This window comes from Glycine soja, chromosome 3 (assembly GCF_004193775.1).
Source record: "Glycine soja cultivar W05 chromosome 3, ASM419377v2, whole genome shotgun sequence".
NCBI classification, from domain to species: Eukaryota; Viridiplantae; Streptophyta; class Magnoliopsida; order Fabales; family Fabaceae; genus Glycine; species Glycine soja.
Window position 1 is genome coordinate 30780523 of NC_041004.1, and position 15143 is coordinate 30795665.

The window sequence follows — 15143 nt, forward strand, 5'->3', positions numbered from 1 at the left end:
ACTTTGCCGGTATGGTGTTTGATAGTTTGACTTTCTTTCCCATTTGATCATTTTATGTGTGTACTTGGGTGAGGTTGAGAAGATAGATCACTATAGGGGCTTAGATATATTCCAGTTTTGTTTGCAACCCAAAGAATGATTTTATTTATTGAATGAACACGAACAGAAACATGGATTCTCCCCTAAGGATTCCCCCGTTCTTACAAGCTTGTTAATTCTATGAATGAATATTTTCACTCTTTCCCCTTCACTTCTATGCAACACGTAACAAGGCTAGTTGTTATAGTTACTACTAATAATGTTGCATATAGAAACTGAATTTAGGGCTTAATAACTTATACGTGCCAAGTTCTTTCCATCTGTATAGATTATTGTATAGGTGTGACAACAACAACCAATGTTGCATTTGAACATGTTAGTTGCTAAGACTAGGGACTTTTCAGAAACAATATTTTCATAAATATATTGTTTCTTCTATTATGCATCCTTTAAACATGTCAGCTGTTTAGTTACAGGACATTCTGTATTTGATAGAAAAAGAAATATTAGTAAACACAAGGAAGCCAGTAACAGTGTGTCTGTGTTTTGATGCCCAGAGTATGAAGAACCTCAAGATTTGAGGTCAAATCCTTTCCAAGGTGGAGGGAATGATGTAATCCTACCCCGCAAGGGCATTGGATAGAAGACTCCAAGTAGATTGGGCCAGAGATCCAAGGGAAGGCCCTAGGGTTCTCATGAGCCTTAGGGTAGATTTCGAGCCCATGGGCTAAGTATGAGCCCGCTTATCTTTGTAAATATTAGAATAGTTTTTTCCTTCATTTGGGCCTTGTATTTTGGCCATTCTAGTAGTATAGGGTTTTAGCCTTGTATTTCAAGGCATTTTGAGTAGTCTTTGTAGTAGGGATTTTTTTTGTATTTTCATGTATTTTATCATGGGGGTGAGTTTAGCTATTATAGGGGGTGTGTAGCTAAGCTCTAGCTTCTCATCTCAAGGAGGTGAGCTTAGCTATTAGAGAGGTATGTGTAGCTAAGCTCTAACTTCTTTAGGAATCTTCTTAAGGAAGCTTCTCAAGGAGGTGAGGTTAGTTATGAGAGGGGTGTGTGTAGCTAAGCTCTAGCTTCTCAAGGAAGTTTTCTAAAAGAAGCTTCTCAAGGAAGTTTTCTCAAGAAAGCTTCTCAAGGAAGCTACCTAGTCTATAAATAGAAGCATGTGTAACACTTGTTGTAACTTTGATGAATGAGAGTCTTGTGAGACACACTTCAAAGTTCCACTTCTCTCCCTCTTTTATTCCTTCAATTTCGTGCTCCTCCCTCTCTCTTTCTCTCCCTCTTTCTTTTCCTCCATTGAAGCATCCTTCCAAGCTTCTTATCCAAGGCCCATCTTGGTGGTGAAGCTCCTTCTTCCATGGCTTATTCCCTAGTGGATGGCGCCTCCTCTCACCTCTTCTCCTTTGTCTTCCGTTGCATCTCCATGGTGGAAAATCACCATTAAAAGACCTCATTGAAGCTCAAAGATCCAGCCTCCATAGAAGCCCCACAAGCAAGCTTCCATCACTTATATTTTTTTAAAAAGATGTGTTTTCTTTGGCAGTTTTGTCATTGGCCACTGATACATACGTAGTTTAGAATAATTACATTACAAAGAGAATCATATTAAGGGAATCATGCATAATAACGACACCTTATATTCTACTAATGTAAGCCTATTTTTCTTTTGGCTTGCTACAATTTTGTATTCTAGTTCCATCCATAGTTGACACTCAATTTTGTGATTTCTCATAATGGTAGAATCAACTATGATGAATTTTGTACAATGATGAGGAGTGGAACCCAACAACAAGGCAAGCTATTCTAATGTGTCTAGATTGAGTGTCCTGCAGCCAAGATGGGGTGCTTGCTTCAGAGAAAGGCTTCCAAAAGTTAATATTCATCTTATGCATGTAAAGCTTGTAGTTTAGATTTGTTTTGAGTTACATGTTCCGCATGATTTGTTGTCAACTCTTATTTCTCTTTATGGTTTCCATTTCACTTTGAATTTTATTATTGAGTCCTCATGTAATTTATTAGGTACACTAATAATAAATGGACTTGCATAGGGAAGGTGATTTTCCAAGTTAGATTCTACAATTGTATTCTTTATCATCAGTTCATCACCAATTACAAGCAAACATAATTATAACTTGTATCTATATCATCAGTTCATCACCAATTTGTATCTATATCCTTATGCAAGTTTCTGTTTTCTTTTGATAAGTTCAGGTCACTATCATCAAATCAGTTAAATGGAATCATTCCAGATGCCTTATCCTTGTTAACTCAATTGTCAGACTTGTGAGTTTATAGCATTGCCTCATCTCAATACTAAGTTGTTATATTTTTCCATATTATGTTTCTTCATTTTGAATGAGAATATGTTGCCACCTTTTAGGTCATTAAAAGATAACCATATGAATGGACAAATCCCAAATGCATTTCTAGAACTCACTGGTATAGAGTTCCACCTCTGTGGATGATTTACCCGTTCTAACTCTGGCTCATTTGACCAGGGGCAAGTGTTCATCTCCATGTTGAAGGGACTATTATTATTTTGGCCCTTCTCCGCTAGGGAAGTTGGATTAAAAAAGAAAAACTTTAATCAAAGGAAAATGCTCAAAAGAAATACTGATTCAGAAGGAGCAACATTGACAGAGGCCAGACCTTTTGGTGGCTATGAAAATTCTGATGACACAAGTTAAAAATATTTTTATGCAGGGTCATCAGCTAAAATCCATTATGGAACTGAGCATATTTCAGGTTTCTTTACCCTGGACCATGTGAAGGTTAGAGATTTGGTTGTTTATGACCAAGTAAATGTTGTTCAATACACGCTTCTATATTATTCTTCAATATAGTAAATGTTTCATGAGTCTGTCTTTATTTAGTTTACTTGGGACTTGACTTTAGGATTTTATTGAGGCAATTAGAGAGCCTAGCATCACATTTTTGGGAGCCAAATTTGATGGCATTTTGGGGATAGGATTTCAAGTGTTAGGAATGTTGCTCTAATCTAGTAAGTTAACAGATGCTTACTGTCATGCAATTGAGAATAAGCAAAGTTTGAAATATACAAATGAAATTTTCAACTATCACCTAATGGATTCATTATAAGTTGTTCTCTATTTCTCTCTAAATTGAAAAAATTGCTTTGTTTGTGTTATTGATGGTTATCATAGGTATAACATGCTTAATCAACATGTTCTCGCACAACCAATATTTTCATTCTGGTTAAATCGTAATACTAATGAGGAAAAAAGCGGTGAGATTGTATTTGGTGGAATTGATTCAGATCATTACAAGGGTGAGCACACATATGTTCCAGTTACTCAGAAAGGCTATTGGCAAGTAACGCATAATGCAACTTTAGTAATAATATTTTTCAACATGCTATACGACTCAATGTTTTTATTTTTTCTCTGTAACTATTTTCCCTTTCGATTACAGATCGAAATAGTAGATGTACTAATTAATGGTAAAACAACTGGTATCCATGATCTATGAACATACCTAGTTAATAATATTGTTGAATGGTTTTTCATTCTTGAGAATGGAAACTATTCATTGTTAATTACTGGTTTAGCCTTAGTTATTGATAAATCATACAAGATGTATACATTTTTCGGGATTATGTGTTGCCAAGTGCTCGACAATTGTTGATTCTGGAACCTCTTTGTTAGCTGGCCAAACAGTATGAAAAGAAATTCCTTTTAATGTGTCAAACAAAATCAAGTGTGTTTTATCTCATTTAGAGAGCCAATAGTAATTTATTGGAATCTATAGTTATCTCATTGATCTATTTGACTATTTCTGATCAATACATCAGTTGCTAGATATATACATCAGCCACTGGTGTGTAATGAGATAAAACTGATTCAACTTTAAACCGTTGTATATTTAAGGATGCCATTGCTCAAATCAATCATGCAATTGAAGCAGTTGGTGTTATGAGCCAAGAATGCAAGGCGGTGGTGTGTCAATATGGAAAAACCATATTGGATAAGCTGATAAATGAGGTATTTATTATTAATTTTCATATCTTTTCCATAATGAGAATGAAGAATCATTATTAATCAACCCAATATGTCTTCATCTTAGGTTACCTACTTACCTTGGGTCTGTATATCAAATATATGATTGCATTATAAACTTAAGGACATTTGATTTCTAGCATAATATATAGTCTTTTTTTTTTGTTTTTTCAGGTTCTCTCTGTGTCTGCCATTAGGGATAATATCTTGGAGGCTGTCAAAGTTTTAATTGGTACTCTTAATTTTTCTTTAAAATGATTATTTAATTTAGGAGCTACTTTTTAATATAAAAAATTTGATAACTTTTTTTTCTATGAAAATGTGTTAGGAATTTTTAATTTCTCAACCTCTTATTTTTATTTAATCTATCATTTCAATCTTTATTTTTTAAATAAATTTTAATATTCTTTCAAAAAAATATCAATAATTAAAAATAATCTTTATTTCAAGGACGGTACCTACGTAAGCATCGTCTTAGAAAGTAAACTTTCAAAGACGGTGCTTATATAGACACTATCTTAGAAAACTTGTTGTTTTCTAAGACAGTGTGTTCTTACCCGTCGTTGAAAATGTTAACTTTTAACGACGTTAACTTTTACGACGATCGACAACTGTCTTTGTATGTTGTTTTGGACCGTCGTAAAAAATCATTTTTTTTAGCCGTGAATGTTATGTATAATTCATGGACCAACTATATATATATATATATATATATATATATATATATATATATATCATTTTTATACAAAATATTCATAATCAAAACATGGAACTATATGTCACAAAAATATATAATTTAATATATATTAAATTTCATTTCAATGCATACTAACAAACATTCAATTAAAAATTCATCTTTATATTAATTCATAATTGAGAAAGATCGTTTTGTAGCAATTGTAGATATAGGAAGTGTGAGAAAAATAGGGTTTACTTTATTTTATTTTATGTCTTCAATTATAATTAAATTAATGATCATAAGAGAGAATCACAATTAAAGTTTAAAAAAGTCCAAGAAAAAGAAAATTTGATTGAGTAATAATTTAAGTTTGATTAAAAAATACAATATTTTAGACAAGATTTCTTTTAAAAAATTGCAAATAATTTTATATTTTAGTAAAAAAAATAGGGGAAAAACTTATTGTATAATTATTAAAGTTTAATCAAATATAAAATTTAAATAATATTTCTTAAAAAAATTACTATTAGTAAAAATTGGATGGAAATTGATTATTTAATAAATTAAAATTTGATAAAATATAGTACTCACATTAGAGATAAATCTTATGATTTGATTAAACATAAAAAACAACTAAACAATTAATGATGGAGAGAGATGACAACATCGAAACTTGTAAATGGATCTTATCTTAGCTTCCATTTTTTGACAGTGATGAAACAACTTATAATCTAGCACAAAACATAAAATAACTAACAATAGTCAATTAACTATGTGATAGGAAAAAAATCAAGGGAACTAAGGCTCCCTACCTTAACACATGAGTCTATTTTTGTTTATAGCTTGCTAATATGTACATACTTATTTTTTTTAATATAAGTGTGTTAATAAACTATATTATTAGCATATATTAAGACAATTTCAAGTTATAGCTTATGAAAACACTTATACTAAAAATAAATGTGCGTACCTTAATAAATTCCAAGAAAATATTAGTAGTCATTGTATCATAAATCTTACATTGCAAATTTTCCAAAAATTATGGATTACCTAATCGTGAAGAAGAGAATTAACCATTATCTAAACCTTAAACAAATATACTAATTTGTAAGAGTCAAAGGTGACTTGGTATTGAGAATTAGCTTAGATAGGCTAGTGCAAAGCTACTTGGGTGAAGCTAGAAGTAGATTGTAAAAATAATACTTGTATCTTTGTGAAAGATAGTAAAATTAGGTGGATTATCAAGAATTGGACATGGTCTTGATAGTTGAGACAAACTAATATAATTTTTTGTGTTTTCTTCTCACTTTTATATGTAATCTAACCTTGAACTGTGAAGTTTAAATCATTTTGTTTTTATAAAGGTTTTTTGTATATATAAAATAGTAACATTTTAAGACCATTGTCTACTTTTTCTTGTTAAGCTTTTCTTCAAAATCTATTAGATAGATGATAAATTGTGCTTGCAAAAAGGTTTGTGAAAATTTTATAAATCACAATTCAATCCCTTGTTATTTTTGTCTTTAGAGTTATCTCTCCCGATCTCAATTGCATACGTTAAGGATGATTTGGTGGAAATGAAGGAAACCTTAGTGATGTAATTGGGGTTCCATACGACGTGTCAAAATTATGTTAATGTGAAATCTAATTAGTCATTGTGTCGCCTAACACCAATTGATTCCCATTTACATGATAGACTCAAGAAAGAGATTTTATTCTTTGATTAGGTTCCTGGTATTCTCCAAATAGTTTTCTAGTAGTTTTCAATCGAAGTTTTCTATGATACACTACTCCTATGTGAAATTGCATCAAAGAAGAGTTCTAAACAGATAATGTAAAGCACATAGTAAATGAAAGCACTAAGAACATTGAAAACAGTAAAGGAAATATAAAATTTTGGTATAATAAGATAAGTTTGATTGATTATGGTCATAGACCTCATTACATTGTATTTTTTCCTATTTATAAGACAAAAAATGGTTACATGCCATTACCCATTCTTGATACACCACTAACTACTATCCCAATTTTTGGGGAAATTATGTATTACATGATCTTAACCTTCTACACAATTATCTTGTGTGCAAACAGTATCCCCACGCTCCATAAAATAGTTATACCTTTTCTCCCAACGACTAAAATAGTCATTCTACCATTGACTATCTATTAGTCGTTCAACGTTGATTGCCATGCTTATGTGGGAAAACAATTTTGGTGCCAACAAATTCTAATGAAGTATTGTGTACCAGTGTACTGCCTTGTTAACATGTGAGGCTTCTTATCTGATCATCCAACTTAAAGTCATCCAACAATGTTAAATTAATGTGCACTTATCAAATTAATTTTGGTCTACGATGAATGTTCATTTAAGTTGTGTAAGTATACTATGTAACCCTTAGTTAGTTAGCTCAAAATGTAAGAGAGCAGTTCTAAATTGGCTCTCAGTTAGTTAGTTATAATGGTATAGGGCTATCACAAGTTCCTCTATAAATACACGTGTGTAATCCTAACATCATAGAGTGAAATGAAATAAAAAAAAAACACTTCATCTTTTAGTTTCTCTTTGAATATTAACAATGTATTAGAGCTTGGAAGGTCTTGTTATGACATATTCGATTCCTTCTCTTCCTCCTCCACCACCTTATTCTTCCTCTTCTTCTACGTGACCTAATGCTCCTTGGCTTCATTCTTCATTATTGAGCTCGATTTTGTATCGTGTTCTTGGATTTGCTCACTCCTATCAAGTATTGGATAACATTCATGATCATTACTTAAACATTCAGTGCCAAGTTTATTTTAAGTCCAGTGACATTGGTGCATTCTGCTATAACAAATTTGATCAACAAATCAGCATTCTGCTCATTCTCGACCTACTTCCATAACTCTTGGTATCCTAACTCAGAAGTTTCCTTTCATTTTGCTGAAAATGGTTTCTGCTCGAGGTGGAGACTACCATGTAGAAGAGACTCACATTTGAGGGGAAGATTGTTGGAATGCAACCATCAGTGGATTGAAAATGGTTTCCGTTCAAGGGGAAGACTACTATGTAGAAGAGACTCATACCGGAGAGACAGATTATTGGAATACAAGTGTGAGGTGAAGTCTCACATCGAATAAAAATGAAAAAGTTGAGCACCATATAAAAATAAAACTCATAAACCTAAGTCAGGACTTGAACAAATTTTCATTGGCGATGAACTACATGTGTCTTTGATCACAAATACTAAAAATAAAAGTTTAAAAATATTATAATAAAATAATTTTTCTTAATACTAAAAAAATATATTACAAATATAAAAACACCTTAACCCTATTAGTATATTGATTGGCATTGAAATGTAACGATATGGCTTAGCAATAACATAAGCCATATATCACCTGACCTCAGCTCAGTCAAGCAGCGAACAACACAACACGTGAAAAAACGAATGGATGAAGATTAGGGACTTGCCCTTCTCCTCTCAGTTGACTCCAAAAACTCCTTCCTAATTCGTTCCTTCTTTTTCAACACTCCAAAGTTTCGTAATTCCTTCTTTCTTCGTCCATTTTCTTCTCCACTGCACTTGAACCAACACTTCCACTTCCACACATCACGTTCTGTTCAATCTTGTCCCTCTCTTCAGACAAAAAAAGAAGTGAGGCATTTCAAACCAAACCCCCCAAAAAATGAACCTGTTACTCCCACTCCCTCATCACCATAACCATCTCTCATTCTCCCAAAGCCCATTTCTCCACAACCCCATCAAACCCCTCCATTTCCTCCCCAACCCTCCCGCACGTGCGAGCACAATAATCCGCATGGGCGGGGGTCCCCGCACGTACCCCGGAGGCGTGTCGAAGTGGGTGTGGAAGCGCATGCAGGCGAAGAAGGCCAAGCAGCTTATGAAGGCGCGCCTCTGCCGGGAGCGGCAGATATACGAGATGCGGAAGCGGGCGGAGCTCAAGGCGGCGGTGTCGGAGCTGGAGCGGCCGTGGGAGGTTGTCGAGAGAGAGGCGTCGGCGTCGGCGCCGAACTTGTTCTCAATTGGGGCGGATGAGCAGGTGAAGGTGCTTGCTGACAGGTTCCAGAGGCCAGGCGGGTTTGACTTGTGGAGTGAGAGGGATGGGCCGGTGCTGTTTGAGAGCCCTGATGAGCTGCCCTCTGCTAGGTTTTTCCCCAAAGGGGTTGTGCATAGTGTGAAGCCTTATAGGAGGGTTGATGGGTATGGATTGGTGAAGGATGCTGATGGAGATGGGGAGATGGGTTTGTTGAAGGGAAATGATTTTGGTGGAGGTTTGAGGGAATTGGGTGATGGGGGTTTGAGTGGATTGGAGGATGTTGATAGGCTTGAATTGGAAGATGATGATGATGGAGAATGTTCATCTTCTGATGTGAGTTATGGGAGTGATGGTGGATTGAGAAGGAATGAGAATGGGGGGAGGTTTTTGTCTGATGATGTTGGTAGGTCTAGCAATCGAGGGCGAGGGCAAGGGCAATCTTCTCGAACGAATTATGGGAGGAATGGAGCGGATGGTGATGGCAGAATGAGGAAGAATGGGAATGGGAGAAGGTTTTTGTCCAATAATGTTGATCGGTCTAGCGGTGGAGAACAGTCTTCTCCTTTGAATTATGGCGGGGATGGAATGGATGGTGATGGTAGATTGAGGAGGAATGGGAATGGGAGGAGGGTTTTGTCTGATGAGGATAGTAGCGATGGAAAGCGGTCTTCTCATTTGAGTTATGGGAGGAATGGAGTGGATGGTGATGGTGATGGTGGATTGAGAAGGAATGGGAGAGGGAGAAGGTTAATGTCATCTGGTGATGGAGGGCAATCTTCTCGTTTGAATTATGGGAGGAATGGAGCGGATGGCAATGGTAGATTGAGAAGGAATGGGAATGAGAATGGAAGGAGGATTTTGTCTGATGATGATGGTAGGTCTAGTGATGGAGGGCGATCTTCTCGTGTGCATTATGGGAGGAGGAATGGATTGAATTTTGATGGAAGAATGAGAAGGAATGAGAATGGAAGTAAGTATGTTGTGCAGGGTGTTGACGGGGCTGATGGTGGAGAAAGTTTGCCCCATTCTTCAAGCTCTGGAAGGTATGGAGCAAGTTTTGATGGCAGATTGAGGAATAGTGGGAGTGGAAGGAGGGTTTTATCCAAGGATGTTGATGGGTCTGGTGATGGCGGATTGAGGAGTAAGGAGAATGGAAGGAGGTTTATGTCAAAGAATGTTGATGGGTCTAATGGGTTGTATTCAGGGGGAGCTAGTTCTGTCAGGAAACAGAGAGGGGGTAATTCCATTGGAGGCAGAAGTCGAGGAAAGTATACTAATAGGACTTCAGAGTATGCCTCACCAAGAGGTAGAGATGCAAATTCTGAAGTTTATGACATGGATTTGCAACAAGATGGGAGTTATGGGTTCAGGAAGAAGCGTGAGCAACCTGATTCTACAAGTTGGTAGAACCATGGAGTCTTAGCCTAGCCATTCTAGCAGATCAACAAGTTTTGCTATTGGCAAAAGGTTTGCACGAGGAAGATGAATGATGATTTGTCTCAAGGGTGCATGTCATTTTGGTTGCCCTTTCCTAGTCAGCTTAATTTTATGTCTGATCTGCATAATGTGGCAAATTGAAATTGGGCTTGGCTAGGACTAGTCAAATATCATTTTGTAAAAGTATATGTTGTATATATTACTATTGAATCTCAAAAGAAAACATTGATTTTCAAGTCAAAGGCTTTTGCTTATTATTTATTTTTTTGAGCTTAGCTGATGCATTTTTAATTTTTATGTATAGGTCTTGTTGTAATTAACTAGAGCCGATAGGAATTATATTTTTGATGACAAGTATATCATAAAATGTAGGATGCACTTTTGAGGTGATTTCTATTTTAAGTGTTGTGTTTGAAATCATAATGTTTTCAAATTTAAAAAAGTTTTTTGACATTCCTTTCCACTCTTGGTCCAGCAACATCAGGGCTGAGTTCTGTGTTCAGGGGGGGATTAGATTATATATTTTTGTGGTTGGGATCCTAGTTTAGATACAGATCTATGGCTGCCTAATACCTGCACTAAAGCTTGTATTAGGACACCATAGCTCCGCACATCATGACTCTAGAATGTATATACAACTGTACCACTTGTATTGATTTTATTATTATATATAATATATACATATTTTTGCTGATAAAAAAAATCTCCGAAAACTGAGATGATATATGAGGAAACTGTATTATTAGTTGTGTGACAATTTTGTATTATTTGTTTGTCCTTGACTGTTTTGTTACAAGGTCCTGACATTGATATTTGCTTTAATATTTTTCTAGTTGTATTTTTCTTCACAAGGAACCTTGGTATTATGTGGAATGAACAAGTATTCCATTGAAGCAATGAGCTGCCACATTCTGTTTTCCTTGTTATCTTTGACAAAGCAAAACAATGCTCTACCGTAAACATTCACTTCAGAATATTGTCATCTCTCTAGAACTTCATGCTTTTAGTAATTCTTTGAATTGAAGTATAAATGTTCAGAGGTTTTTGCTATGTGAATTCTGTGTGTAATGAAGATTTTGATAGTTAAAAATTTCAAATTTCAATATTGTGACACCTGTGTTTTCATTTGTTTAATCATCTCAGCTAACAGATGAGCTGATCAAGGTGGATGAAAAGCTAAAAGCAGCTGAAGCTCTTCTGGAAAGCAAGGTAGTACTAGCAGTTACACAAGATATTTCCTCATTGAATTTTTTCTTCGCTTCTCACAATAACCGTTATTCCAGTGCCACTTATTACTTATATGTTTGACAGAACCTTGAAATAAAAAAAATCAATGAGGAGAAAAGGGCAGCACTGGCTGCACAATTTGCTGCAGAAGCCACACTTCGAAGGGTTCATGCTGCACAGAAAGACGATGAAATGCCTCCTATTGAAGCTATTATTGCATCCCTGGAGGCAGAACTCAAGCTTGCTAGGATGGAGGTACATTTTGATGGCTATGTCATGCATTGAATTGGCTTTTAGCTGGGACCGGATGGTAGTTTATTCAGTTATTCAATGTCCCATGGATGTCTCATTCCATGATCAGAATCAAGACCAAAGGGGTATATATTATTTATCCTTGCTGCTATATTTGTTTAGGTGGCAAAGCTGCAGGATGACAACAGAGCACTGGATCGGCTAACCAAATCGAAGGAGGCTGCTCTTCTTGAGGCTGAGAGAACTGTTCAGATTGCTTTGGCAAAAGCATCCTTGGTTGATGATCTGCAAAACAAAAATCAAGAGTTAATGAAACAGATTGAAATATGCCAGGTTTGTGATTCTTTTTTTAGAATAAAATTATTTGTGCTTATACTTGCTAGTAAGGCACATATTTTACATACTCAATTTGTGGAATGCAAAATTTAATGAAGCATGTTACACTCTTATGTTAGGAGGAGAACAAAATCTTGGACAAAATCCTTCGGCAAAAGGTTGCTGAAGTTGAAAAACTAACTCAAACTGTTCGTGAGCTTGAAGAGGCTGTCTTGGCTGGTGGGGCTGCTGCTAATGCTGTCCGTGATTACCAGCGTAAAGTGCAAGAGATGAATGTAAATATTAACATTCTTTGGATAATCATCATATATACTGGTTGTTGTTTTGAGTCTGTTGCAGATGCTCTTGGCTGCTTATAAGTTCTAACGATCAAAGTTGACATAGGAGGAAAGGAAGATTTTGGAGCGGGAAGTAGCTCGTGCCAAAGTTACTGCAAACAGGGTTGCGACTGTAGTTGCAAATGAGTGGAAAGATGCTAATGATAAAGTGATGCCAGTGAAGCAGTGGCTAGAAGAAAGAAATTTTTTTCAGGCATGTGAACAGCTCAGAAATTGCTTTTGCTTTGTCTTTTGCAAGTTACTTGGATGTTTCTTGCAGCAGATGTTCACAAAATACTCCTGTTGATTGATGTTTTCACTAAAAAAGTAACTAACAACAATTATGCATCATTGAATTTTATGAAATAAATTTTGTTCTGGATTGGTGAAGAGGCTTGCAGACTACATATAATTCTGAGAAATTAATGTGGTATTTGTAATTGTATGGTAGAATCTAATCAAGCCGAATTGATGAACAGGGGCTTCTTCTGAATCAGTTTTTGAGCATAGCTGTTGTAGAGACTTAAAATGTTTGGTGTTATTAGGGGTGACATTTGGGGATCTGTATATAAGATGTTCATCTTAATATGGTTGATATTCAGTGTTTATTCAGTCATTCCATAAAACAGAAATCATATGTAAAATTGATAATAGAGAAAATGTGTATTTGGTAGTTGGAACTTCAGTAGGACTTGATCTGACAATCAGGTTCATGTCTTGTTAATGCAGTCGCATCCCACCTTTTAATTTTGTTTGCACATACTATGAAGTTATCTGCTGTTTACTTTTTATGTTGTTAATTATGATTTCAGAGCTCAGTATCATTTACTTTTCACTGAGGCCGCTATCTTATTTTCCAACATAGATAATACTCAGCCTCAGCGCATACCCTGAATGCTTTTTTGTTCTCAAGTTGTTTCGGTTGTCAGTAAATTTGGTCAGAGTGAATAGGATGTTGGAAAGTTTTAGCGCAAGTACTCTTTCTACTCCTAGGTGTATAAACAAACTGCTTCTACCTACCTGTTCATGAGTGAGGGAAGTGTGATCTGAACCCATTCCTTTTTTTTTTTTTAGTTTTTGCACATTCTCTTTTATGCAGAGCACTAGAAAAAAAAAGGACAGTTATTTAGGTTAGAGAGACACGATATTGCATAATATAGTAAGTGATTGCGGCAGTTGAACCTCTGTTTGTGTCATTCCCATGGAACAGCTGCATTGGATTCTGCTTGTGCCTCTAAATTCAGTGGTATACTGGTATTGAGAATATTTACTTTTGGGATGTTGTTAATCCATATATCAATGTATTAAAAGCTAGTATTTTCCTGGATTTTTAAGTAATTGACAAGGCTGCATGGCATGGTCAGGAGGTCTTTTAATGGAAAATTTGAATTCCATTATATGTGTGTGATATGAGATCTATGGATATTTCAGTATGTTGTGTGCTCTCAAAACTGATAGGGACAATGTGAATGAAGTTCCCTTGTAGTTATTAATAATTTTGTGAACCTGGTCAAAACTGTTTGATGGGAAGTTTAATGCTTCTCAACAGTAATTTATTTACCCATTACCATTTTCTCCTCCCTATTCATAATTTGCTCCATGCTCGTGGGAATTTTGTAATTTGACTTGGCTTCAATTTCATTTTCTCACTCTTTTTCTCAGTGGCTTCTTGCATTTTTGTCTCTGATATTACAGGTTTTCCCCTCTTTGCATTTTCTATCATTTCAGGGGAGGTCAGTATACTTATATCCTGTTTTTAAATACTATCATGTTTTGAATGGTTTATTTATAATTTAAAATTAAAATATATCGTAGTTAGAAATCATAAAAAAATGTGCATCTTGCCTTAAGGGTAGGTTATACATGTGACTACTGGAGTGGCTATTAATAGCAACATTTTCCTCATTACCGTTTTTAGTTCACTAGTTCAAATTCTTTCCACCTTGCTTGAGTTGCTTCTTTAATTAAGCCCATTTTTTTCCCGTTTATCTGCCTTGTTGGCTTAGTACCCTTACCAAAGACCTATGTAGTCAATAGAGGTCGTAGCGGCCCCCATCTGCGATGGGCACCTCTGTAGCAGAGCGGTTTCATGTCGCGGTGGCGCAGGGCGGAGCGGCGCAGGTTCTGGAGCGGTTTTTCGCGCCGCTACTTTGAAGCACTGGAATTTCCGAAAATACCCTCACTTAATGAGGGTAAGTGAGAGTATTTTAGGTTTTTCGAATTTTTCCTATAAGCTGCGAAGACTCTCACGATTGGGGCTCCATCATCTTCAACCCTAGCGCCGTTGCTGCTCTGCACACTTGCGACGCCTGCATCCTCCGTTTCGTTCTGGTGACGTCGTTCCGACTCTGTTCCGTTCTGGCGACGGCTTCTGTTCCGACGACCCTAGTTAAGGACTTCAGGTTTTAAATAATTTGTGCTTACTGCTGAGTTATTGTGCTTACTGCCTAGCAAAAGCAAAACCATGGCATCCTCTGATCAACAAAAGAATACCAATTTAGAGGGGTCTTCAACTGGATGTTCAAGCCTACAGGTGATAAGGTAGATGTCTCTTGGAATTGGAACAACTTAAAGGATAAAAATAACAGGAAGAGTGTGACATGTGATTTTTGTCAAAAAACATCTACTGGAGGAATTTCTGGAGCTAGAAGACATCAACTTCAAATAAAAGGAGATGTGGGTTCTTGTAAGAAAGTATCAGAGGATGTTAAATTAGAAATGATTTATGCTTATGAGAAAAAAATAGCTGAAATTGCAGCATACACGGAGGCAACGCAAGAAGAAGACGACGAA

The 15143-nt window shown here is 35.8% G+C and overlaps 3 protein-coding genes across 4 annotated transcripts; all 3 read left to right on the top strand.

Annotated features, from left to right (window-relative positions):
- The first annotated feature begins 2082 nt into the window (after positions 1-2082).
- LOC114405119 (aspartic proteinase-like) lies at positions 2083-4322 on the top strand. The gene is made up of 6 exons (XM_028367780.1): positions 2083-2101; positions 2752-2846; positions 2944-3026; positions 3213-3381; positions 3936-4049; positions 4239-4322. The coding sequence occupies exons 1-6, from the start codon at positions 2083-2085 to the stop codon at positions 4320-4322; spliced, it is 564 nt and encodes a 187-aa protein (XP_028223581.1).
- A 3782-nt stretch (positions 4323-8104) lies between these two features.
- LOC114406430 (protein qua-1-like) lies at positions 8105-11603 on the top strand. Of its 2 annotated transcripts, XM_028369130.1 has the most exons (3): positions 8105-10248; positions 11369-11427; positions 11530-11603. In XM_028369130.1, exon 1 carries the CDS (start codon positions 8410-8412, stop codon positions 10186-10188), a length of 1779 nt encoding a protein of 592 aa, XP_028224931.1. In that variant the 5' UTR covers positions 8105-8409; the 3' UTR covers positions 10189-10248; positions 11369-11427; positions 11530-11603. The 2 variants fall into 2 exon arrangements, with proteins under 2 accessions (XP_028224931.1, XP_028224930.1); XM_028369129.1 differs by lacking the exon at positions 11530-11603 and having other exon boundaries at positions 11362-11427.
- LOC114405120 (microtubule-associated protein 70-1-like) lies at positions 10937-13244 on the top strand. Its single transcript, XM_028367781.1, has 8 exons — positions 10937-10954; positions 11362-11427; positions 11530-11700; positions 11860-12030; positions 12153-12308; positions 12418-12564; positions 12964-13058; positions 13163-13244. Exons 1-8 carry the CDS (start codon positions 10937-10939, stop codon positions 13242-13244), a joined length of 906 nt encoding a protein of 301 aa, XP_028223582.1.
- The last annotated feature ends 1899 nt before the right edge of the window (positions 13245-15143 follow it).